Genomic DNA, 25,196 nt, shown 5'->3' on the forward strand with positions numbered 1-25,196 from the left:
GCATTAACCTACTAGTGTTCCTGAACCTGATCCACTCTGAGAGGGAAGTCATCCTGCCTGCTGATCCAGATGTGTAGTTCGGCCCATACCAGGAAGCAATTTGTTCATTGCACTTTAATAGTGCACTTCCGGCGAGTGCGCATTTCTACTATTTATCACAAGGCACTTTCACCGATCTGGAATTGCGGGGACTTTTATTGTGGAAGACATAAAACCTGCAGATATCTACAGAAGACTTCAAGCACAGTACGGTGATGAGATGCTCAGCCGTAGTAAGACATGTGAATAGTGTAAAAGTTTCAAAAATGGCCATACATCTGTCAGTGATGATTCCAGCCATGGTGGTTCCCAGCCCACAGCAGTCATTCCTGTGAACGTTCAACACGTGAAACACCTGATCGTGGATAACCGACACATAACCTGTCATGAAATTGCACAACAGACAAATCTTTCTGTGGGAACGGTGAACACAATGATGGCGAAGTGAAGCAGGCTGTCCTAGAATGGTTCAGGAGTACTGACAAATCTTTCTTTGCCGAAGCTTTCCAGGCATTTTAAATGCTGGGATAAGTGTATAAATGTAGCAGGCGAGTATGTCAAAAATGAAATGCAATTTCCACTCCTTGAAATTTGTTCTTTTATTATACAAACTCAAAAGTCCTGGTTTGACTTGAACGCCCCTTATATTATATGTGGTCTGTAAAATGACTTGTCTGTAGATATATCAACGGTATATCTGCACCTGGCAGGAATACAAACTGTACACAATAAAATACAAAGACAAAGTTAGAAAAAAAAGTATTTAATTATTATATTGCCGTCTACAATATATACAAAACAAAACCAAAAAAAACTCGACTGGCGAGCAGCAGTGTTACTTGTCTACATAGTAACCAAATATAAAATTTTAGCGCACTGCACTTTAACCTCTGCTCTGGAAATAAAAGGTTTAAATGTTTACTTGACAGTTAACCCTTCTCTTCCCAGAGCACACAGGACAGTGAGGTGCTGATCACAAAGACACTATCATAAATGAAGTGTGAGTATCTCCAGCACGGAGTCTGTACAGCCAGACAGACAACATCTCAGAATGTCTCTTAGTGGCTGTTCCCTGAAAGATCCAAAAATACGGACCTATATTTTCCATCCCCTGTGTAGATATTTTCACTAACCCCATATGTGTTGCTTGGTCCTAACATTCTATGTGGCTTGAGTAAGGTGTTTCTGGGAAGGAGTGTATAAAGCCTGCGTACCACATATCATAGGGAAGCAATCACCTCACTGCCTTAACAAATAGCAGCTTGCATTAACAAATGTAGCATTTGGACTACTTTTCAATTGGCAGTCAGGGGGCAGTAAAATCAGGTGGTTGATCCCTGTTTTTACCTCCACCAAACCTAAAAGTGGACATGGTGCTGCTCAGAGCAGCACACATTGTTGTGGCTGTGACGCTTTGCATTATGGCGCAGCAATTTTAATGCTACATGCAGGGTTTGACAGGCAGCCCTGTTCTGTCTAACTCTCCCATGCAAGTCAATGCGGGGCGCACCGCAGCCACACAACAAACCATTAGCACAGTCCCACAGTGTAAAGTTGCTGTTCAGCAATTTAAAAAAAGAAAAAGGAGAAACAAAAACCAGACATCAGTATTTCCTTCTAAACACCTGATAAACTCCTTTCACTGCCTTCTGAAAAGCCATCCATCACAGACTGCTTTTCAGAGGGGCAATCTGTGATACTGCTAGCGTGAAAGGAACCTAAGTGCTTGTATGCAAGGGCTTCAGTGTGTGAAAGAGCAATGTATGCAGCAAGCTTTTACAAAGCTTTCAGCAACCTTTCAAGCTAGCTTTGTTTTAGCCTTTAAAGTAGTCTTCAGTTACAGTACAGAGACATTAAACATAATCTGAATGGGAGTGAGAGAAGTGTCACTTTAAACAGGCTGCTATCAAGCTTTAGTGGGCTTTCAACAATATTCAAGCAGTGTTGAAGCTTATGGAAGACAGCTAGCAGCTTGTTTAAAGTGACAGACTTTACTTTAACCTCTCCAAACTGGAGCTGATTGGTTTAAAGCCCTGTGACCTAAAATGTAAATGCTTTGTAAAAAGACTGCTGCACACACTGTTCTCATGCATGTGTACAAAGCCATAGATAAAACAGGGGTGAGTGATTATCATTTCACACATCAAACCCTTTATCATGGGTAATGTCAAGGGGTATAATTGCCAGGAGATCCAAAAGGATTGATTATCCAGCCCAACATCATCCAAATGTAACATTTCTAATGACAGACTATAGTGAAGTTGCTGCCTAGATTTACCATGATGACATATAGTGCTGTCTCTGCTCAAACAAGGTCCACCTTCCCTCTGTAAAGTCAGCGCTACTGCAAAGTTTGTTTTGAGGTGATTGTGCCAGACTTTGCCTGCCTTTCTCTGTGCAAATTAAATGACCCAGACTCAAACCACATGGATGATATAGCTTGAGGTCTTACACAAAAAAAATAAAAAATTAGCAGACTCACCAATTGTTGTTGCTTGTATCAGCAGCTAAGCAAGGTACTCCACTACCAGTTGGGGAGAGAGGTGTGCAATAATACAGAGTGTAGATAAGCCTTCCTCTAAGTATGACCAAATACAATGAAATGGGAGGCATGGGAGCTTCTCTCAGAAGAAATGTTGGAGATGGAAGGTCTAACATGGCTGCCCCCACCTTCCAAAGCCTCCTCAATCAGCAGATATTGCACCTGCCTGATTACAAGTGATTATAAAACATTACCTATGTGTGATTGTGGAACGGAATGGGCAGATGTCAGTCTTTAGTGACCATCTATGTATATGTTGCTAATGGACCTGAATGTGGAAGAGGACAAGTATAACTCAGCTGTGTTCCACCATGCCTCCGCCATTTAGGTGAGGAGATGCATGAATTTGGTTATTGCTGGAAGCGGTCTCCGCTGATACCAATGGTGAAGAGAAATCCGGAGGTGAGGAGTCCAGGCTTTCGCAGGTCCAATATGCTTCACACAGCGGGAGGTCACTTGGCTCACACACACTGTAGCTTACAACACAAAGGCCAACAGGTAAAGCAGAGAGTGTCCGGGAAGCGAAAGGAGAGTGGAGAGAAAAGTAAGACAGAGGTAAAGGGTTAAGAAAACAGCAGCAAGAATGCATTTCATTAAGGACTGAGATAACGATCCCATATATGCCATAACTACATGGAATAGCAGCTGGCCATATGGGAGCACTGTCACTTGTATGTCACCAGTTTACACCCCGTACTGAGAGAAGCTAATCGTCACTACATAGGTTAAGAACAAATATATGGCCTGTCTGCATTATGAATATGAAATTCTTTTCCGTTAGGATAATCCTAAACTTGTGGAAGAATTTGTATTCTATATATAAACATAACACATTTTTGCTAGATTACAACACAATTACATGCTGTATGTAGAAATACTATTTCCAATGGATGCTATGGAAGTTGGATCATCCATGGACATGCCATACATGACCATGGGTTCAATGCAAAGGCTGCTTATGGCGATACACAGTACTTACACTCTATAAAATGACTGACTGGTATTTGATACAAAACCTTATTTTCTATACTGCTATGCCAAATTTGTGTACACCTGAATATAACAGTTTTCAGCTTCCAGCATTCCCTATGTGCTGCGCTCTACTAACAGGCAATACCACCCATTACATATTCTGACATGCACTACCCTAAGACTGGCAATAAAGAGACGTTGCGGTCTTTATCGCATGACACCTGAATACATTGAGGTATTGATTTAAATATCAAACTAGCCCAGATATTATAGAAAGAAACAGCTGATGAGGAGAAGAGCAACATTAAATAAAGTATAAAATTAAATGTCCTATGCTCCCAGTCTGATTGAATGTCATAAGACATACAGTGATGATTTTATTTTTGAAATGATTGTATATTGTACATGCCTTCAAATCCAAGAGCATGTGTATGCCACCTCCACCTGTACCTGTACTTGAATTGCCTCCATCAGATCATTCCCAGGGATTTACATTCAAGGAATTAACTAAGCTTCCTGAACCATTATAATGGTGAAGGGAATTGTCAGAAGTGGCATGCACCACATTAAACGGTAAGTTCACCTTTTAACAAAAAATAATAAATGCACATTTTTTTTTGCAGGTAAAAAAAAAAAGTGCATTATTTTGGTGTTTCTGAAGCCTCTAAAAGCACAGCACCAGCAATCACCAGATTGCTGGTATCATGCAGGTCTCCTGCATACCTGTCAGTGTATCTGTGTGCCCATATGGGACATACCAGGCAGATACTTACTGACAGGAAGACTCAGTGAACTACCACGTTTCACATGGGATGTGAGCCATCAGAGGAGAGCTCACGTCCATCTCTCTGCACATGCAATGATTACATAGCACGAGCAGAAAAAACACAGGGTTAGAACCCTCCTTCTCCTTCGGTACTGAGTTGTGAGAATGCAGATCTCGTTCTCTGTCAGGCACAGCACACTCTCTATCGCTCCCAATTAACAACTGTTACAATTATAATTGGTAATTAAGAGCAGCAGCTGTTTCATATTCTAAATTTAGAAGAACTGTGCAAGACTGTACTTGCACAACTCTTTAATTCCTCCTCCATGTTTTTCTTACACAGTCCCTACTTAAAGCCTACCCAAAGGACAACTTGTCCCCTGACATTTCTCTAGTCCTCACTTAACATTCAAAACTCCATGCAGTTATTGGCAATACTATCAAAGAAAAAGACATTGTTATGTGCGGCCAACCTTAAGACAAGTTAGGCAAATTGGAAACACTTAGGGAGGTCAACGCAGCTTTATTCTTTATATATTACTATCATAATATAAATCAATTATATATTCATTAGAAGCCACAGGCACAAAATAACTGAAGTATCTGAAAACATACACCAGGCCTATTTATAAAGATCAGTGAAAAATATTTTAAAATAAAAATAAAACAATTGCACCACCCTGAGAAAAGGTCCTCCTTTTTTCACACTAAACAGAAACTGTGTACTCATGTTGCTTATAAATGTTTGTATAAATAAAAAGGTCTGTCTACAAAAAAAACATTTAAAAAGGGATTATCACCTTTGTAGGGAGAAAAAAAAAGGAGGGGAAATAATCCTGGGGCAGCAAAAATAGTTCTTGCGGGAATGTAGTGTAAAATGCTTTTCTTGGAGTACATCACTGGACACAGAGGAGTTAATAGTCCTTACTACATGGGGTATGTTGCCACCTTCAAGTGAATAGACAGGTGCCAGAAAAAAAGAGGAGCCTCCACCCAGACCAACTCTATCCAGCGTAGCTAAGCCTCAGTGTGTAGTAAGCAATCCTGTAACCTGGTAGAATTTGTGGAGAAGACCAGGAAGCAGCCTTATAGTCCATTCTTTTTCTGCCTGAGGGACCTCATAAGGGTCAGGCTACTTCTAAATCCACTTCTATGTGGATGTGTAATCTCATTTCTTAGTCCTATGTGTGCAAGGGCAGAGTTCTCCTTTCCCAGTTAAGGCCCATTTCACTAGGAGTGTAGGTGCTTCCGGGGCCACTTGGCATTCAGCTTCTGTTGTACAAGTGAAATGGGCCTTAACTGGGAAAGGAGAACTCTGCCCTCGCACACATAAGACAGAGAAATGAGATTACACATCCACCTAGAAGTGGATTTAGAAGCAGCCTGACCCTTATGAGGTCCTTCAGGCAGAAAAAGAATGGAATTAGACTGTCAAAACGAAGTAGCAGACTTCAGATACATTTGCTCAGCCTGAACAACATCCAAAGTGTGAAACACCTCTTTTGGATGCTTAGCAGTAGGACAAAAGGATGGCAACAAATGAAACTACCTTAGACAGGAAAGAGGAACAAAGCTTCACCACCACCACCTATAATGGTGAAGAACCAGGTAGAGTTCTTTGCAGGAAAGCATAGCCAAATCTGAAACCCTGTTAGCCGAGGTAATGGCCACCGAAAAGGCACCCTTGTGTGTAGGAAGCGACAAGGTAAGAGAAAAGACTGACTAAACTTTGACCAAATAATGAGGCTGAATTTTGTCCTTTGACGGTAATAAATGGCAAGGATATCGCCAGATGAGATTGGAGAACAGCTGGAATATGCCCTATGACATACTGTCGAGCATGGAACTTATGCGTTTCACACCAAGTGAAAGAATACGCTTCTTGCAGAGAAGTTCCACATACCAACACTTAGAGTAACTTCACTTTCGTTGAGAAAAACCCCAAACCCATCTGGGTAATCAATGTACACAGGGATTTTACCAAACTTTGCAGCAAATTCCTACGCTTTGTTGAAGAAATAGCTCTTTACTTCACCCAACCGATTACATACTCATTCTGAATGAGAGGGCCTGATGCATTATTAATCAGTTGATGCACTGTGTTCTAACGAGGAAAGCTGTAGTGTCTGTAAACTTTTGGAAGTGATTTGCCCTTGGGGAGTATCTCACCAATACCTAAATTTCTATTGCAAGGAGTGCCTAAAATCTGGCTTTTACCTTAGTGTAGACTTCTTGGAAAAATCAGTGAGTCAATCACACAAGCAGAAAATGAGATATTTGGAGGCGTTCTCTACACCAAATACAGGCATACAGAACGCCTCCAGATTGCCATATTGCATTGAATTTTACATAGAATTACAGATTGAAAAGGAAAGGTAATTTTTAAGAACATTAAATTACATGGCCTGTGTAGCAGTTGTATGTGCTATGCTCTATTTGCAAACTTTTTTTTTCCCCCATGAAAGTGGAGTTACCCTTTAAGCCATGTGGACAGACATAGTGCCCACATGTGAAAGCTGCCTTATGGAGTCCTCCAAGGCATGCACTGGGAAGCTCAGGGCTCTCAGAAAGTCTTCCAGGACCTGCCAAATGGCAGGATCATCCAGATCAAATTTCCTGAAATGAAGCATATGTTTCGCCCAGATCTTAAAGGCTTACCACACTTCTACTGCAGCCACCTCAGAGAGGACCTCCAACCTCTTATTTGTGGCATCTTTAAAGAATGAGACATCATCCATGGAGACCATCAGGGTGTTAGGAAATAGCTGGGTCAAAAGTAGGCAACCCCCATTTCTTGCAGAATTCTTTCACGATGGGGTACTGGTGAGTATATCGTTTTAGTGGCAAAAACATCTTCTCTGGGTAAGCCCAAACAGCATACATCACTCCCTGCAAGTGAGGTTGTACTGGAAAGCACTTGGGGTGATAGCTAAAAAGAGTGGGAAATTTGACTGGAGAGTGAAAAACCATTTTACTTTTGACTGCTGATGCTTGCAGTTGTTTTATTTTCTTCTTTGGGGTCTTGCTAGAAGCTTTTACTTTTTTAAATCACTTTTTCTGTCACTTTTTAAATAACGTTTTTTTTCCTTCCTTTCCTTCGGTCATTCTGCTGATTAAGGGGAGGGTTAATTGGTAACAGGTGCTGCAGGTACTATATAACTTTCTGTAGAGCTCATTCTGAGCTTGCCTGTATTTTGCTTGCTGGACCTTTGACAAAGTGGACCATTGATTAAGTGGAGTTAAAATACCAGAGTAGAAAACAGGAGATTAGAACAGGAATCTACTAACCTGTAAGTGACTATTGATATTTCCTATTAGTAATATCAATATTGTAACTGGGATATGAGTGCTAGCGTGGTTGAAGGTTTTGTGCAGTGCACAGTGTGCCCCATGTATGCAACAATGGAGCAACAGCTCACAGATGTGAGCGGGTTGCCCTTCTAGAACCTCGCGTTAGAGATCTGGAGGAGCAAGTTGCAACACTGGGCAGAACCGACAACCTTGAAAGGGTTCTTCTGCTCACTGAGCAGGTAGCTAATGGGATTGATGTGGAGGGTGGACGGGCTAATCAGGATTATCAGGTAAGAAGATGGGTTACTGTAGCGAGAGGGAGTGGTAGGGGCTCACAGAAAAAGAAGGCAGGCCCTGGGTTAGTGCACCCAAACAGATCTGCCAAATTGGGTGAAGATGTGGGGGTGGCAAGCTCAGGGGTGGCCGCCCTGGGTGTCACGGTTATCACTAACAGCCGGGAGGGCAGACCATCTGGGAGGGGTGGTAAGGGTAGTGCAAGAAGACCTAGACAGCTGGTGGTAGTAGGGAATTCTATAATCAGAAGGACTGATAGAATAATTTGTCACCAGGATCGCCTCAACAGAATGGTTTGCTGTCTCCCTGGTACCAGGGTTCGGCATGTGGTGGACCGGGCTGATAAATTACTGGGAGGGGCTGGGCATGACCCAGCTTTCAAGGTACATGTTGGAACCAATGACAGAATACATGGAAGGTGGAGGCTCCTTAAGAATCAATTTAAAAAACTAGGCTGCAAGTTGAAGGGAAGGACCTCCAAGGTGATATTCTCTGAAATATTGCCTGTGCCATGCGCAACTCAGGAAAGACGGGGAGATTAGGGAACTAAATGCGTGGCTAAAGACCTGGTGTAAGAGAGAAGGATTTGGGTTTCTAGAGCACTGGGCTGCATTTTCATTGGGATGCAACCTATATGCTAGAGATGTTCTGCACCCAAATTGAAGGGGTCTGCTGTGCTGGGGGAGAGGTTTATGGGACTGCTGGAGGAGTATTTAAACTAAGATCAAGGGAAGGATGGAGAATTGGATTATAATGGGGAAGACAGATTAGACAGGGGTCCGTTCTTATTGGTGGGTGGAATTGGGAAAGATGGGGGGAGGGCTATGGCAGATAAGGTTCCCATGTTACAAACAACCATTGGAATTGGTACCATTTGTATGAAAATAAAAAATATGCAAAATACGTGTGCACAAGGTGTCAATGAATTGTTTGTTCACCAATGCCAGAAGTCTGCCAAGCAAAATAGGTATGGCGTTTGTTACAGATCTCCCAGTGTTTATGAGGAGGTGGAGACTCAGCTCCTTGCACAGATTTAAAGGGCTGCAAGTGCTGGGACAGTGAGAATAATGGGGGATTTTAACTACCAGGAAATTGAGTGGAGTAATGGTACTTCAGGAACAGTTAAAAGGACAAAAACAAACATTACTACAGGACAATTTTATGGTACAGTTCATAAAGGCCCCAACTAGGAATGACGCTCTGCTGGACCTGGTAATCTCAAACCACGCAGAGCGAATGTCCATATAAAAGAACATCTGGGCAGCAGTGACCATAACATGATTTCATTTATTGTTAGCTGTAAACAGCAAGCACATACGGGAAAAATAAAAAACGCTCAATTTCAAGAGAGCTAATTTTCCAAGGCTGAGATCTTCTCTCCAAGACTTAGACTGGGAGGGAATATTGGCATAGGTGAACACAACAGAGAAATGGGAGTTCTTCAAATAGACTGTATGTGAACACACTGAAAAATATATTCCCATGGGCAACAAGTTTAAAAGGCTAAAAATGAAACCTATGTGGCTTACGGCCAATATCAAAAAAAGCTATAGATAACAAAAGAGCTTTTATTAAATGTAAAAATGAAGTAATGCTATCATCGTTTAAATATTACAAAGAATAGAAGAGAAAATGCAAAAAGGAAATAAAAGCCGCAAAAATTAAAAAACGAACGACAGATTGCAAAAGATAGTAAGACAAACCCCCAAAAATTCTTCAAATATATTAATAGTAAAAAGGTCCGGTCTGAGCATGTAGGCCCTTTACAAAATCTAGAGTGGGTGACTGGGGACAAAGAGAAAGCTAATTTATTAAATACCTTCTTCAGCTCTGTGTATGCTCTGAGCATGGGGGAGCATTTGTCCATAATGGGCATGGTATTGACACAGCTCCAAATGATCTACACTTGCTCACAATTGATATGATCCAGAAATATTTAGACAAAATAAAGATGAATAAAGCACCTGGATCGGATGGCATACACCCACGGGTCCTTAAAGAATTGAGCTCTGTCATTTCAAAGCCATTGTTTCTAATTTTTAGGGACTCTTTAATGACTGGCATAGTACTACTGGATTGGCGTAAGGCCAATGTGGTGCTAATATTTAAAAAGGGATCAAAATCTTTACCAAGAAATTATAGACCTGTTAGTTTAACTTATATCGTTGGGAAGATACCGGAGAGTTAAAAAAAAGACCACATAGATGAGTTCTTGCTGGAAAAAAAAATTTAAGCAAGAGAGAATGGAAAGACAGAAGTTGTCAAACAAATCTGATTTCTTTTTAGGAGGAGGTGAGCAAAACCTTGGACAGGGGGGTGGCTGTGGACATGGTATACTTGGATTTTGCAAAAGCGTTTGACACAGTTCCCCACACACAGCTAATGTGTAAGGTAAAGTCTACAGGCTTGGAAAAATCATTATGTAAATAGAAAACTGGCTAAAAGATCGTATTCAGAGAGTAGTGGTTAATGATTCATATTCTGAATGGTCTGGGGTTGTCAGTGGTGTACCCCAAGATTCAGTGTTGGGACCCTTACTTTTTAATATATTTATAAATGATATAGGGTCTGGAATTAAAAATACCATTTCAGTCTTTGCAGATGACACCAAGCTGTGCAGTGGAATAATGTCCTTACAGGATGTCTCCAACTTACAAGCTGACCTCAATGCACTGTTTAATTGGGCAACTATGTGGCAAATGAGGTTTAATGTTGATAAATGTAAGGTTATGCACTTGGGGGCTAAGAATATGCATGCTTCATACATACTAGGGGGGGTACAACTGGGGGAAATCAATGGTGGAGAAGGATCTGGGAGTTCTGGTAGATCACAAGCTTAATAATGGCATACAACGCTAAGCTGCAATTTCTAAAGCGAGCAAAATCCTCTCTTGTATTAACCACTTGCCCTCCTGAGGATTTACCCCCCCCCCCCCCCCTTCCTGACCAGGCCATTTTTTTGCATCACGGCGCTGCGTTATTTTAACTGACAATTGCGTGGTGCAGCCATATGAAACTTACGTCCTTTTTTCACCATGATTTGAGCTTTCAGTGGTATTTGATTGCCTGTGCATTTTTTATTTTTTGTGCTTAAAAAAAAAAAAAAAAAAAAAAAAGGTCGGCAATTTTGAGGGGAAAAAAAAAAAAAAAAAACAGTACTTTTTGCTATTAAACATGTCCAGTAAAAAAATTTTAAGAAATCAAATTTCATCATAAATTTAGGCCAAAATGTATTCTGCTACATGTCTTTGCTAGAAAAAAAAAAAAATCGCAATATGTGTAAATTCATTGGTTTACGTGAAAGTTGCAGCGCTTACAAATGGCGGTATATATACTGGAATTTTTTTTTTTTTTTTTATTAGTAATGGCAGCAATCAGTGACTTATAGCGGGACTGTGGCGGACATTCTGACACTGGGGAACTGACTTGGTGTCACTGACATTCCCAATGACACCAATACAGTGATCAGTGATTTAAAAGAAAAAAAAAACAAACACTGCCACTGTACTAATGGCACTGGGCAGGAAGGGATTAACATGAGGGGCAATCAAAGGGTTAACTGTGTGCTGGAAGTGTTTTACTAGGGGGCGGTGTGTTGGTGCTTCACTGCAAGCACACTGCTCTGGATAGCTGTGCTGTGCTCGCGCCCCCTCCCCGAAAGTACAAAATTGCGTATATATACTATTATTATTATTATTATACAGGATTTGTATAGCACCAACAGTTTGCTCAGCGCTTATATACGTGATTTTGAGCACCGCTGTAGCAGTATTTCTGCTATAGGATGGCAGGGAAGCGGTTAAAAGAGGTATAGACTCCAGAGAGAGAGATATCATTTTACCCCTGTACAAATCATTAGGAACACCTCATCTGGAATATGCAGCTCAATTTTGGGCACCAATTCACAAAAGGAATATTGGGGAACTGGAGAAAGTTATGAGGAAAGATTAGAGGAACTGAACTGATTCTCTCTTGAGAAGAAGAGATTAAGGGGGCATATGATCAACATGTATAAATACATCACAGGTCATCACAGAGGACAAGGGGACACTCTTTACAAAAAAGAAATTTAATCTCCAAATATGGAAAGGTTTCTTCACAGTAAGAGCTGTGAAAACGTGAAATGGGCTCCCTCAAGAGTTGGTTCTGGCCAGCTCAGTGGAATACTAAAAAAAAAAAAAAAGGCCTGGATTGTTTCTTAGATACACAGAATATAACTGGTTACTAACATTTTCAGGTAAAGTTGATCCAGGGAATATTCGATTGCCTCTCGGGGGATCAGGAAGGAATTTTTTCCCCTGCAGGAGAGAATTGCATCATGCTTTACTGGTTTTTTTGCCTTCCTCTGGATCAACTGTGGGTATAGGATTATAACTTTTTTTTTTATGGTTGAATTGGATGGACTTTTGTCTTTTTTCAGCCAGAATATATTATTTATATATATATATATATATATATATATATATATAAAATCTCTATATCTTAGGGTTAGATTTTTTGGGAAGCAGCAAATTAAGGTTAGTGTGATCCACATCTGCCAGGAAGCCCATCTATAGAGGAATCCCGATTCTCCACAGCTTCCACTTCTTCCTCATATGCCTCATCGTTCTGCAAAAGGGAGAAGGCAAAGAGAATGCCCATGCTTGTGTTCCAGGCAAGCGAGAACTCCTGGGAACTGATCTCGTGGTCCAGATATAGCTTTGGAGAATTCCTCTCTTTGCCCAAAGGAAGTGGAGGATTGTGCCCCTGAAGCAGTGGAGGTACCAGATAGGGGCACGGTTTCACAGCTAATCTGACCCACAGGGGGCCATTGCAGGACAAGAGTACCTCCCTACCTAAAAAGGGAATCGGGGAGCACCTCTGTCCTTCGGCCCACCCCCCTGTCTGCATGACGCCATGGCTTGCTGAAGGATGCAAAGCCTGAAACCAAGCAAAAAGTAGCCATTCACCTGAAAGGTGTGTTGGTTATGTCAGAACACTAAGGTGGCAGCACTTACAAGTTCCTCTGTACTTGCCGTGCTTCGATGGTAAGAAGTCAGTCACCAGATCACGCTGCAGGCCTCAGCAGGCCCAGACTCCATCCAATAGGCAGCCAAACCCTGCAGAGGCTCAGCTATCCTCAAAAAGAATCACTGCCCTGGACCTACTGGCCATAGTAACCAATAAAGTGAGAGTCCACCCCTGCCCAGACTTGTGAAGAACAGGCCTACGGAAGTAGGTACAAAGTGCCCCCCCCCCCCAAAAAAAAACCAGACTCGCAGAAGCATGCATCACTTTGGGACACTGGCAGCATAATCCATGTAGTAATCACTATTAACTCCTCTGTGTCCTGTGATATACAATTAGGAAATTCAAATTTAAAAACAACCGCCAGGTATATCATAAGGTCATGAAGGGAATGCCGGTCTGATGGTTACACAATCCTTCAATACATAATAATAGACAGATCACCATGAATATTAAGCAGAATTTTACAGAGATGGAATAAAATATCCTGGAATCAGTCAAATTCAGTTACTATGAGATGCACAAACCTCAAAGTAAAAAAACTTTACATTCCTTGACTAGGCCAAATTCCCCTTATTTGTGCTTCGCATGTTCTCCCTCTCTGACACTGCATGTCACAGTGGGAGAGTTTCAGCAATTATGTCAATCTTGAAAGCAGTGGGCAGGACTAGGTTTGGACAGGTGCTTACAACCACATTGGATACAAATGGAGAAACAGAAAAAGGGTGCACCGACTTAGTGCATTATCGTTTAAAATAATTTATTGAAGAAACAAAATAGGTATCATACTCACAATGAACATATTACACAGGCATGTCAAACTGAACAAGATGTATGACCCAAACAACATCTGAGTCCATATGATGGAACCCTGGATGACCAACTGGCTAACGCGTTTCGAGGACACAACCTCTTCCTCAGAGCCAGGTTGGCTCTGAGGAAGAGGTTGTGTCCTCGAAACGCATTAGAACTCAGATGTTGTTTGGATCATACATCTTGTTCAGTTTGACATGCCTGTGTTAATATATCCATTGTGAGTATGATACCTATTTTGTTTCTTCAATAAATTATTTTAAACAATAATGCACTAGGTCGGTGCGCCCTTTTCTGTTTCTCCATTTGTATCCAGTGTATTTGGACCACCCTGGTCTGTTGAGGGCAGCAAGCAGTGCATATTCCAGAAAATTCCAGAACATTCCTATTGGGTCTACTGAGTCCTTTCCTAGCGCAGGAGTAAAGTGTTTGTTGTGTTGGCTTATAACCACATCCCTGCAACATTTTCACAACCCATTGTAGTGCAAGGGGGCTCAGCCTAAACGAGTGGCAACTCTGCTTTGAATTCAGGAGCAGTGCATCGTTGTCACACCATTACAAGAACCTATACTACATGGACTTGACTAGCAGGATTTATGTGACTTTGAAGGGGGACTAAGACAACTGTAAGTACATATTCACTTGTAATTAATAATGTTTTATATTTTGTAAGGGAGGGCATACTTCTACTTTAAAGTGCCTTTTTTTACCCAGGCTAAGGCCTCACTCTTGTAATGCTTACTATTTTTATTTAATACAAGATGCCACCTTCATATAGCACACAACACAGTGATTCTACAGGGTCAATAAATCAAACATACAACCCAAAACACTGGCACAGGCCATCTCTTATTTCATTAAGGCACATATGTCTGCCAACACTGCAGCCACCAATATAACCTACATAGTCCAACATGGCTGACAAAGGCACGCTTCCTGCAACATGCCATTTTCCGCTGGAGTTGTACCCAGGCCCCTATTTATACCTGGAGGAGTAATATTCCTCTTCCAGCTCATAAAGATCAATGGCAATCTCGTCCCGCAGAGAAATGAGCTTTTTGTCGCATTCATCCTGGAGTGTTCGCAGCTGTTGGTTCCTTTGATTGATGGCCTCATTCACAGAGGGAAAATCATTCAGAATGAGGTACTGTTTCAAATCAGAGACCAGCCTCATGAGAGATTCACCTGCACGCACCTAGAACACATGAGAAGAACAGCGATTGGTGCATCTACCAACAACACTTTTCAGAATGGTAAACTGGTGATCCCAAAAAGGTAAAGGTGAGGTTACCTACAAAACATGCCCTATGGACAAGCTACCCCTTCCAACTACCTGAAGAGAAGGAACTAAATGGTGGCTGCATTGGATGTAATTTATAGTCTGCACATCAGCGACTGAGAACAGAAAATTATAAATGGAAAATGGTAGTGACTTTACCACTCTGTACCCCCTCAGAAAAAGATGTTGTGGTGCAAAAGGATACAGGAGGGACGTATTTCTGCTGTGCTCAGCAGACTTCCTCCAGGAAACTATATTCTCTGACAATACATAAAAAAATGGAAAATGACAGCTCAGGAAAACAAACAGTGGGGGGGATTTACTAAAACTGGTGTGCTCAGAATCTGATACAGCTGTGCATGGTAGCCAATCAACTTCAATTAAGCTTTGACAATAAAACTTAAAAGCTTTCTATGCAGAGCTTAACCTAATTTTGCGCCATGAAAGGCATGGCACCTTTACTGGTTAAAGAGACACTGCAAGAAGATACTACAGAGATTGTGTAGGAGGCATCTTGTGTGAGAGGAGTATAGATACTGTGGTCCATGCAAAGACCTACCCAAGAAACATTTTACCCCATGACTGTACAGAGAACATTAGAGGTCAAACTGGTTATTCTGCTGTCCCTTTAGGAAAATGTAACTTGGAATAGTTTCTTATGTATAAAGCTGATTTGATCTGTAGAATCTCTTTGCTAATATTTCTAATAATGCAAATAACCCGGATTATCTACTCTATACTGAAAATTATGCAACCAATTTAAAATTACTTTCTGATGTATTTGTGCCAATAAAAGACATGAATTTATAGGCAGTCTCTGCAATGAAGATCTGCATATAGTACAGGATGTTGTGATGCAGTCTGATCATAGAATACTGTTTGGGTGGCACTGGAGGTATTTGATAGGCAATTATATGAAGTGCTGAATCCTATAAACTTCAGCAGTGGGACATCTGCAATCACTCGCCACCCTTGTCCGCCATGCTTACTATGTTAGCAGCTCGGACGTGCATCTCATAGTTATCCTGTTCTCCTTGAGTTGAGCGTGAGACTTGATGCTCTTCTTCAATCTGTAACATACAAAAATAAATACAGTTGAATTCTACATTTGTTTCAAAGCCCAACTATAACAGCTAAAATGTTTGTTATAGTTTTGGATGGAAGCCTTAGCCCACATTTTTATAGCTACCAGGTTTTCTGTCTCATGGACTACTGCCTGCAACACATGAAATGAGCATTTACTAATTTGCCAATTATTGATATGCTACTTAATATGTGCTTGGAGGCTACAACAATGTTTCCATCAAAACATACAGGTGCATCTCAATAAATTAGAATATCATCAAAAAAGTCCATTTATTTCAGTAATTCAATTCAAAAAGTAAAACGATGCATTCATTCATGCAAAAGGAGCCCCAGCCAAGTATTGAGTGTATACCTTACTTTACATGGGCATACTTTTCAGTAAGTCAACATTTCTGTATTAAAAATCCTTTTTTTTTTTTTTTTTTTTTTTTTTTTTATTGGTCTTATGTAAAATTCTAATTTTCTGAATTTTGGGTTTTCACTAGCTGTAAGCCATAATCATCAAAATGAAAAGATAGGAAATGCTTGAAATATATCACCCTGTGTGTAAAGAAGCTATATAATATGAGTTTTACTTTTTTAATTGAACTACTGAAACAAATTAACTTGTTTGTAATAGTCTAATTTATTGAGATGCACCTGTACATGCTTCGGGGCTCAGTGACTATTCGGCATCTGTAGCCATCAGCTCAAACTGTAAGTTAGTAAGCTGCTGCTAAAGTATTTGTATTTTTTAAATTTACACAGCTCTGGCACAACACAAAACCAGCCTGGTGACCCAATTTCTCTATTACAGATAATTAATACAAGTAATAAGTAATACAAATAATAGATATGTTCCCTGCCCCTGTTATTTCGAGGTAAAGGAGAAGCAGCAAACTGATGAGCTTCTCTCTCAACCATTTTCATCTCTCCTCCTGTTAGCGTTATTTTATAACACGTATATTTGAAAAAGAATTATATACAAGAAAATGTGAAATTCAATCAAGTCCAGGGTTTTGACAGTGCAAAGGTATTAATGTCTAAAGAATTCATGGATTCAGTATATTATGTCCAGGGATGTCCAATTTGTATCACCCAAGGGACATGTAGTTCTGGGCACCGGGCAGGTAGTTTTTTTTTTTTTTGCCTTTAGCACCTGTCAGGTGGAAGCATTCGGGCGACAGCACTGCTGCCTGATTGCTTCCACACAGCCCACAGTGCCAGCCACCGCTCTCCTGCCCGCTATATGTCCCGGGCTCCGCTTGCCCATCTGCGGGCCTGGGACCAGTTCGGTGGCTGACGGCGGGTATATGGGAGGGAAGAGAGCGAAAACATCCGCTCCCCTCCCCTTCTGTCTTGACCCGGAAGTGATGTGATGTCACTTCTGGGTTACCGTTGACAGATTTCCTGAGGATCGAGGTTGGGAAAGAATGTAATGCAGTGTGATGTGCACTGCATTACAGTCAGTGGAGCACAGGGGAGACATCCAGGGTCTTTTAGAAAAAAAAAAAAGAACCGGTCACCAAACATTATCACATAGGGGACTTTGTCCCTTATGCGATGGAAGAAAAAGAAAAATTAAAAATTTTTTTTTTTTCTTTAATTAAAAAAAAAAAAAAAAAAATTAAAGTTACACCCAAGCATATAACCCCCCCCCCCCCAAATAAAAAAAAATTGGGCCCACAAATATGTACGCACATACAAACATAAAAGCACACGTTGGGGCGCCTATGCAAGAAAATAATGATTGCGATACACGTTATATATCACTGCGCACGCCAGAATGAGAGCAATAATTTTAGCACCAGACCTCCTCCATAACGCTAAACTGATGACCTATAAGGGGTTTTAAAAGCATCACCTATAGAAAATATAGGGTAGTGAAGTTCATCGCCATTTCACCAGTGCACGCAAGTTTAAGGTTTGACATGTTGGATATTTATTCGATGAAACCTCATCTTTTATATTTTACCAAAAAATTGGATTTTTGTGTAATGTATTGCTTTTTGTAACCTAAAATTAACTTGAGTGTATTTTTTACAAAACTTTTGCGTTTCCTAGACCTTTGTGATAATATTGTGTGACATAAAAAATTGGAACTACCGCTATTTTATTCTCTAGGGTCTCTGACTTCAAAAATATATCATGTTTTGGAGTTTTGTGTAATCTTCAAGCCTTAAATGATTTTTTTAAACATGTGCAAAAACCACACAGACGGCTCTGACAGCAAAAGGAATAAAGAACAAGCCCGACATGCCCGTTTCCTGACAAGCACCCAATCAGCGCTCATTACACTGTAAGGTCTCCCCCCCACCCCCCCTTCCCTGCTAGTCCCCGGGTGCGGTGCTGGAGACAGGCAGGGAGAGAAGGAAGAGATAAAATGCGCAATGTTACGTATATTAAATGTTTAAGTCGCCATAAAGCTCTTTTTTTTTTAAAGCCAAAGACATTACTTAAAGCAGATTTAAATATGGTTTTGGTTGAAATTTATGTACTTATTTTTATCAGGACAAGTAGATTGTCATGAGGGACAAGTAGATTGGGGCACCAATTTAGTCCCTGGACAAGTAGTTTTTTCAAAAATTTCAACACCCCTGATGTCATAAACAGTACAGTGTGTACCAACTAACTACTAAGTCAGTAAAGAAAAAACAAGGTAATATTGGGCATGCATTGTCATTAACCGCTCCAACACTAACGGATGTACCTCTATGTCCTCTAGTTAATGCAGGGATACCAGGTTCATGGCTGTAGCCATGAACCCGCTATCAGTGTTTTCAGCAGGCGATGCCAAACACTGTAAAAGCAATCCGAGCAACTAAATAGTCTCTGGATTGCTTTTACAGGCGATGGAAGGTAGTCAACCCCAGATCTCTCCATAAAGAGGACCTTTCACAGCCCATAGTATCACAAGGGATGCTGCTCAACCCTTGCGATAGCAAAGTTAATAAAAACATTTTTTTTTAAAGAGACCATGTAAAAACAACCCCCCCCAAAAAAAAAACAAAAATGGCTAACCGCCTCAAGTAGGAGGTACACTGGCAAGGCAACCTTTCTGCGCTGAATCATGTACCCGATATATGATCCAGCACCTGCTGTGCTGTGATTAGTTTTTCTTCCTCAGGCAGCTAGTATTGCCCCAGTGCTGACAGAGATGGGAGAAGAAAACTAATGATGATTTGCAGGCTCCCAAAGTGTTTCAGATCAACTAATAATGTCATTGGTTGTTAGAATGTCAGTGGCTGGCCCGCACAGTGCCCAAGGTTGTTAATGCTGCAAAATAAAAACCAGTGGCTTTCGGTAGCCAAAAAAGGCAGTCTTGAGCCATCCACTGGCTTGTTGAAAATGCCTACTGATAATGCCTGGCAATTTTAGATATTTAGTCACAGCATCCCTGAAGAACCCAGATGAGACGCCATAGTTGAAAAAAAGTTGTAATAGACTATGAAAGTATCTCAGTTGAAAAAGTTTGTGCCTAGCAGAAATAACTATCAAAATAGGAGTTACAAAATGTCTGCCAATCTTGGTCAGAGATATGAGGAATATCTTTATTCTGGTGTTCCTTTACTTTAGTTAGATTGGATGGTCCAAAGATTAAGCTGGTATGGACTGTCTGGAGAAATGTACTCCCCAGCTTGGGGGTCTGAAAGTTAATTCAGGTATTAGAAATGCCCAGTTCCTGCTTCAACCAAAGAAAAGATTTAAAGGCTAAGTCCACTTTATTAAAAAAAAAAAAAAAAAAAAAAAAAAAAAAAACACCACAACAATAAATGCACATATCTTTGCAGGAAAAAAAATTACATTTATTACTAATTAGTCACAGGAGCCTGCACAGCATTGCACCTGCAGTCAGTGGATCGTGGGTGTAATGCCAGGCTCCTCTAGCTCTCTATCCGTACCAATGTGTGGGCTATCAGAGAGCTGGAGGAATTGTCAATGGACTACGAGTGCAGTGATCACACTTGTATTCCATTGAGGACTACAAGTCTGTCTGCCACATTGGCTCACAGGTCTGCAAATGGATGATGCAGCTGTGCAGACACTGTCATGGGGAAAGGTATGGAGGTGATGTTGCGGTATGGGCTGTCCCACGTTACATGCTAAATAAGGGTTTAAAAACATAGTGCAAATGATGGAGGCTCCAACCAGCATGTTAAATGTTAGCACATGAAAACCACAGCACATCTGACTGGTTTTGATTGCTGTGCATTTCTCTGAGATTGAGCTCTACTGCACATGGGATGGCAAGAGGATGCAGTCAAGTCAAATTCAAATACTTGCACTAGTTGCTTTTAAAAAAATACAGCAAATGATTTTGTTATTGAACACATACCTGCATAAGCTGGTGTTTTCTTATCTGCCTGGAGTTCCGCTTTATCATTTATTTATAGTTAAACACTCACCCGGGCAGTTTTGATGATCTCGGTGAAATTGTCCATGATGGACTTAATATCATCTTTCAGCCGCTTGTTGTAGGACTGGAGCAAAGTTTCCTTACTCTGAGGTAATGCCCGCTGCTGAGACATGATGTCACTGGAGGAGTGGAGAAGAGCGTTATGACATCAAACATAAACATGCCCCAGATTCCACAGGCCTATCACAGGAGTTGAACAAAAACCAGACGTCTCAGGAACCCATACAAAGTCCCGAGAAGGGGGTGGCAATGGTATGAAGCCCAATGGTGGCATATATTTATGTATACAAACAGTGTGTGTGTACCACCAATACTGAGGCATTTTATCCTTCTACTCATCACCCACACTGGAGCATTTTATCATCCAACTGAATCCAGGGGACGAAGAAATTCTTACTACTGACACCGGGGTATTTTTGTTTCTCCCCCTGCCCATAAACTCCATTGCATTCTTACCTGTTACGTCTCTAAACAAATCAATAGAGCATTTCCCTGCAAGAGAAAAAGTAGAATACTCAGCTCCCTGTCAACCCATGAATCCTACTGTCAGGAATGGACTCCCCAATAGTGGTGGGACTCACCTGCCTTGTGGGTTGCAGTACCAGGACTGGCCAGCAGGCTGGGCACCGGGCAGAGGCACATCAGGCTGGACACCGGACAGAGGCACATCTGTCCGGTGCCCAGCCTGATGTGCCTCTGCCCGGTGCCCAGCCTGATGTGCCTCTGCCCGGTGCCCAGCCTGCTGGCCAGTCCTGGTACTGCAACCCACAAGGCAGGTGAGTCCCACCACTATTGGCGAGTCCATTCCTGACACCTACCTCCCCTCCTTCAGTCCCTTCTGCATTCAATACACTGGGAAAGTCCAATATCCATGTCCCCAGCCACGCATTAGTGCCTCCAACTCCTATAATGAACAATACTACCTCTTCTCTTACAGAGAACTGGCCTTTTGATTCAGAGACCTGACAGGATCTTTAAAATGGAACTTTAGTCAGAAAATGAAGTCCTACTAGATCACTTTTGCAGGTATAGTTATGTAAAACAAGAAAAATAAGAGCCTATACTGTTTTAAATCCAGTAATACATGGTCTCACCCTGCTCTGCACATGCTCAGTTGCTCTATTTTTAGTCACTGTACCACATTTGTGGAAGCTGATCTGCTGACAGCCCAAAGATGTAATGTAGAACTCAAAACTTTTTTTCCCATTTTGAACAGCGTAATGGAGGGTTATAAGCCCTAGAAGTTTATTTTTTGCCATCTGTGTCCCATTGGGGGGCTTTAACATCATTTCCTGTCCCATAGCCAAACCAGGGAATTCCCTGAACCCCACGGTCACCAGAACTAGTGTCCCCATTGCACAATTCCCCCTCTTACTTTTCTGGGAAGAACACAAAATTTTGGATTTTCTTTACGTTCACTTTTGATGATAATCTTACACAGGACAAATAGAGAGGGTGAATCTCCCTAATGGGGCACAGAAAGCAATCAAAACCTGACAGGGGTTCGAATCCATCTCCACTTGGGTTTTCTGCCAAAACACTGCTTCTCCTGGAAGCACTGGCCCTGGGTTTATTTCCCTGCCTGTAAACACTCCTGCCACTAAAAGCTTCTAAAATTCTATGTATGCATGGATACATAGGATAACATGGAAGTGCACACACGTGTGCGGAGTGAGGACACCACATGTAATTTGCACAGGAATCACACCGTAATCCTGTGAAATCACATCCAATGTCTGTGTAGTGCGATTTGAGCCAAACATTTTGTATGGCTCAAGTCGCATTGCATCAAAAAGCTGCAGGCCCCTTCTTTTAAACCGTACCTGATTCACATTGCATGGGTGGTCACACCCCAGTGAGGTAAACGCACTGCATTTTGCAATCGGTTTTGGGGTGTAGTTAAATTAACACCCGCATCAGATCGCATTGACACTATGCAATTGCAATGAGGTGCGAGAAACACAGGATTTGCTGCATTTCCAGCACCGCATTAGTATTAACCAGATCTAAGGGCCAGTTCACACTATAGAAATGCAGTCCAGATGTGTTCAGATGCATTTCTGCATGTGTATTTTTGACGCATTCCAGTGCATTTTTTTTTATTCATTCCAGTTTGTTTTTCCCAATTTTCTCCAATTTAAAACGGGACGTGTGTGTTCCAGTGCATTTTTGATGCGTTTTGGTGTGTTCCAGTGCGTTTATGCATTTTACTGCATTCCAGTACAGTTCTGTGCAGAACAAATGCAGCATGTTCTACTTTTATTCTGCACCCGGAACACGCTGGAACTACAAGCACTGATGTGAACTATGACATTGACAACCATATAACCGACTTTCTGTGCATTTTGGATGCAGAAAAAAGCAACTGAACCGCATGCAGTGTGAACTGACCCTAACAGTGGCTGCAAAAACGCCCAGTGTGCTGAAGGCCCAGGTCTCTCTCTAGGTATGGGATTCTGGACTCTGGAAGCTGGACTGTACACACAACAGATCTGCAAATGCACCTTAATAAACAAAAGGAGGAAAAGGGAATAAAGTTCCAATGTGACCAATAGGCGTCCAGAGCAGTGAGCCACCCTCCACCTACCACAAGCCAGCTCTGCAGCCTCACACCAGCCTAGGCTTCTATATAACACATCCCCCTATATCTGCCACCCCACCGCCAACACACCTCTCCTATCCACTCCGTCCGTCGACCAGCAGCTCCGCGCTGACTGATTGCCTCACCGGAACAGGCAGGGCCCCGCAGATCATATAGGCTAGTCGAAGCTGATTGTTGTAGCGGAGCCAATAGTTCTTCTGGGTGTGACGTCTGCGCTGCCAGACTCCCCGGACTGAGAGTAGCTTTGGTTTACTTGTCCGCCACCTGCCAGCAGATGGCGCTCTTTACCACACAGTGATAGTTCTTTTTCCTCATTCGCCGCTAGATGGTGCTCCTCCCTGTTATGTGGATGAAATCTCGCGTCATCCGGCGCAGGATACTTATATTACCCAGAATCCTCCCTTCTTCCTTTCTCTCCCCCATCCGCCATGGTGAGTGCTGTACGCCTTTGCGGCCTCTTATATCTGCCGCCATCCTCCGGCGATGTGCCCTGGCCGGAGCTCAGCCTTTGGCCGCTGTGTCCTGTATTGGTCTCCTCCACACTGCCGGGAATATGAGGCGGGGAGGGGGCTGTACAGTGCCGGCAATGAGTGATGATACCCGGCACTGTGCGGAGTACACCGGCGGGGGCTGTCTGCTCCGTACACTGTACTGTCCTCTGTCCCTTCATAGTGTGCTCTGTATAGCACGTGTCCTGTGCTCTGTGGCCTACTTCAGTGTATGATGGCTGCTGTGTGACGGTATGTGCTCAGGCCTTCTGATGTGTGATCTGTATACTGCATGTACTGCTCTCTGTATACTGTGTGCTGCCTCCCCTCCATACTGTTACTACAGGTATGTGTCTCCTATGCTGGCTGCTGTGTGACGGTGTGTGCTCAGGCCTTCTGATGTGTGTGATCTGTATACTGTATGTACTGCTCTCTATACTGTGTGCTACCTTCTCTCCTCCAGGGTTACTACAGGTATGTGTCTCCTATGCTGGCTGCTGTGTGATGGTATGTGCTCAGGCCTTCTGATGTGTGTGATCTGTATACTGTATGTACTGCTCTCTGTATACACTGTGTGCTTCCTCCCCTCCTCCACAGTTACTACTGGTATGTGTCTCCTGTGCTGGCTGCTGCACTTTGGCAGTATGTTTAGGCCTTTAGGTGTGTGTGATGTGATCTGTATATTCTGTACAGTGATGTATAATGGCTGCTGCAGTGTGACAGTATGTTTAGGCCCTGTTATGTGCCCTGTTCTGTGCTTAAACACTGCTGCCTCTCTCCTCCACACTGCAGTGTCAGCATGCCCTGTATATGCTGACTGCTGCAGTGTGACAGTATGTTCAGGCCCTCTGATGTGTGTGATCTGTATATTCTGTGCAGTGATGTATGCTGGCTGCTGCAGTGTGACAGTACGTTCAGGCCCTGTTCTGTGTCTCTATACATTGCTTCCTCTTTTTCTCCTCCACACTGCATTGTATATGCTGACTGCTGCAGTGTGACAGTATGTTCAGGCTCTCTGATGTGCAGTGTGACAGTATGCTCTGGTCATGTTCTGTCTCTATACACTGCTGCCTCTCCTCCACACTGTGTAGTGTATGCATATCTTGTATATGCTGACTGCTGCAGTGTGACAGTATGTTCAGGCCCTCTGATGTGTGTGATGTGATCTGTATATTCTGTGCAGTGATGTATGCTGGCTGCTGCAGTGTGACAGTATGTTCAGGCCCTGTTCTGTGTCTCTATACATTGCTTCCTCTTTTCCTCCTCCACACTGTGCATTGTATGCATGCCTTGTATATGCTGACTGCTGCAGTGTGACAGTATGTTCGAGGCTCTCTGATGTGCAGTGTGACAGTATGTTCAGGCCCTGTTCTGTGTCTCTATACACTGCTGCCTCTCCTCCACACTGTGTAGTGTATGCATATCTTGTATATGCTGGTTGCTGCAGTGTGACAGTATGTTCAGGCTCTCTGATGTGCAGTGTCTGGATCACTTGCTGTTTCCCTGTATCTGTTCCTTACCACAGTGGTGTAAAAGATGAGTTAAGTTGTAGTTGTAGACTCTATACACAGCTGGGGGGGTTCTTATGTATGCACTTGTTGGGTAGGGATGAGTTGTTGAC

General features: G+C 42.2%; 1 protein-coding gene across 2 annotated transcripts; it reads right to left on the reverse strand.

The window, feature by feature from the left end:
* Positions 1-786: 786 nt before the first annotated feature.
* MED22 (mediator complex subunit 22) lies at positions 787-23,332 on the reverse strand. 2 transcript variants are annotated; one of them, XM_089685222.1, is made up of 5 exons: positions 23,157-23,332; positions 20,475-20,604; positions 15,993-16,073; positions 14,711-14,919; positions 787-3,051 (listed from the first exon to the last, which is right to left on the reverse strand). In XM_089685222.1, the coding sequence occupies exons 2-5, from the start codon at positions 20,595-20,597 to the stop codon at positions 2,877-2,879; spliced, it is 588 nt and encodes a 195-aa protein (XP_089541348.1). In that variant the 5' UTR covers positions 20,598-20,604; positions 23,157-23,332; the 3' UTR covers positions 787-2,876. The 2 variants fall into 2 exon arrangements, with proteins under 2 accessions (XP_089541348.1, XP_089541347.1); XM_089685221.1 differs by having other exon boundaries at positions 787-3,057; positions 23,157-23,330.
* Positions 23,333-25,196: the final 1,864 nt, after the last annotated feature.

The sequence above is a fragment of the Staurois parvus genome, unplaced genomic scaffold (genome assembly GCF_062004578.1).
Source record: "Staurois parvus isolate SC_StPar_1 unplaced genomic scaffold, SC_StPar_1.0 ptg000365l, whole genome shotgun sequence".
NCBI classification, from domain to species: domain Eukaryota; kingdom Metazoa; phylum Chordata; class Amphibia; order Anura; family Ranidae; genus Staurois; species Staurois parvus.

Excerpts from the sequence above, each read along its gene's own strand:
- MED22 (XM_089685221.1), bottom strand. The coding sequence starts at position 20,597 with ATGTCTCAGCAGCGGGCATTACCTCAGAGTAAGGAAACTTTGCTCCAG. Across the intron at positions 14,920-15,992 it reads ACGTCCGAGCTGCTAACATA|GTGCGTGCAGGTGAATCTCT; the intron begins GTAAGCATGGCG and ends CATGTGTTCTAG. Across the intron at positions 3,058-14,710 it reads GAGGAATATTACTCCTCCAG|CTACAGTGTGTGTGAGCCAA; the intron begins GTATAAATAGGG and ends TTGTGTTGTAAG.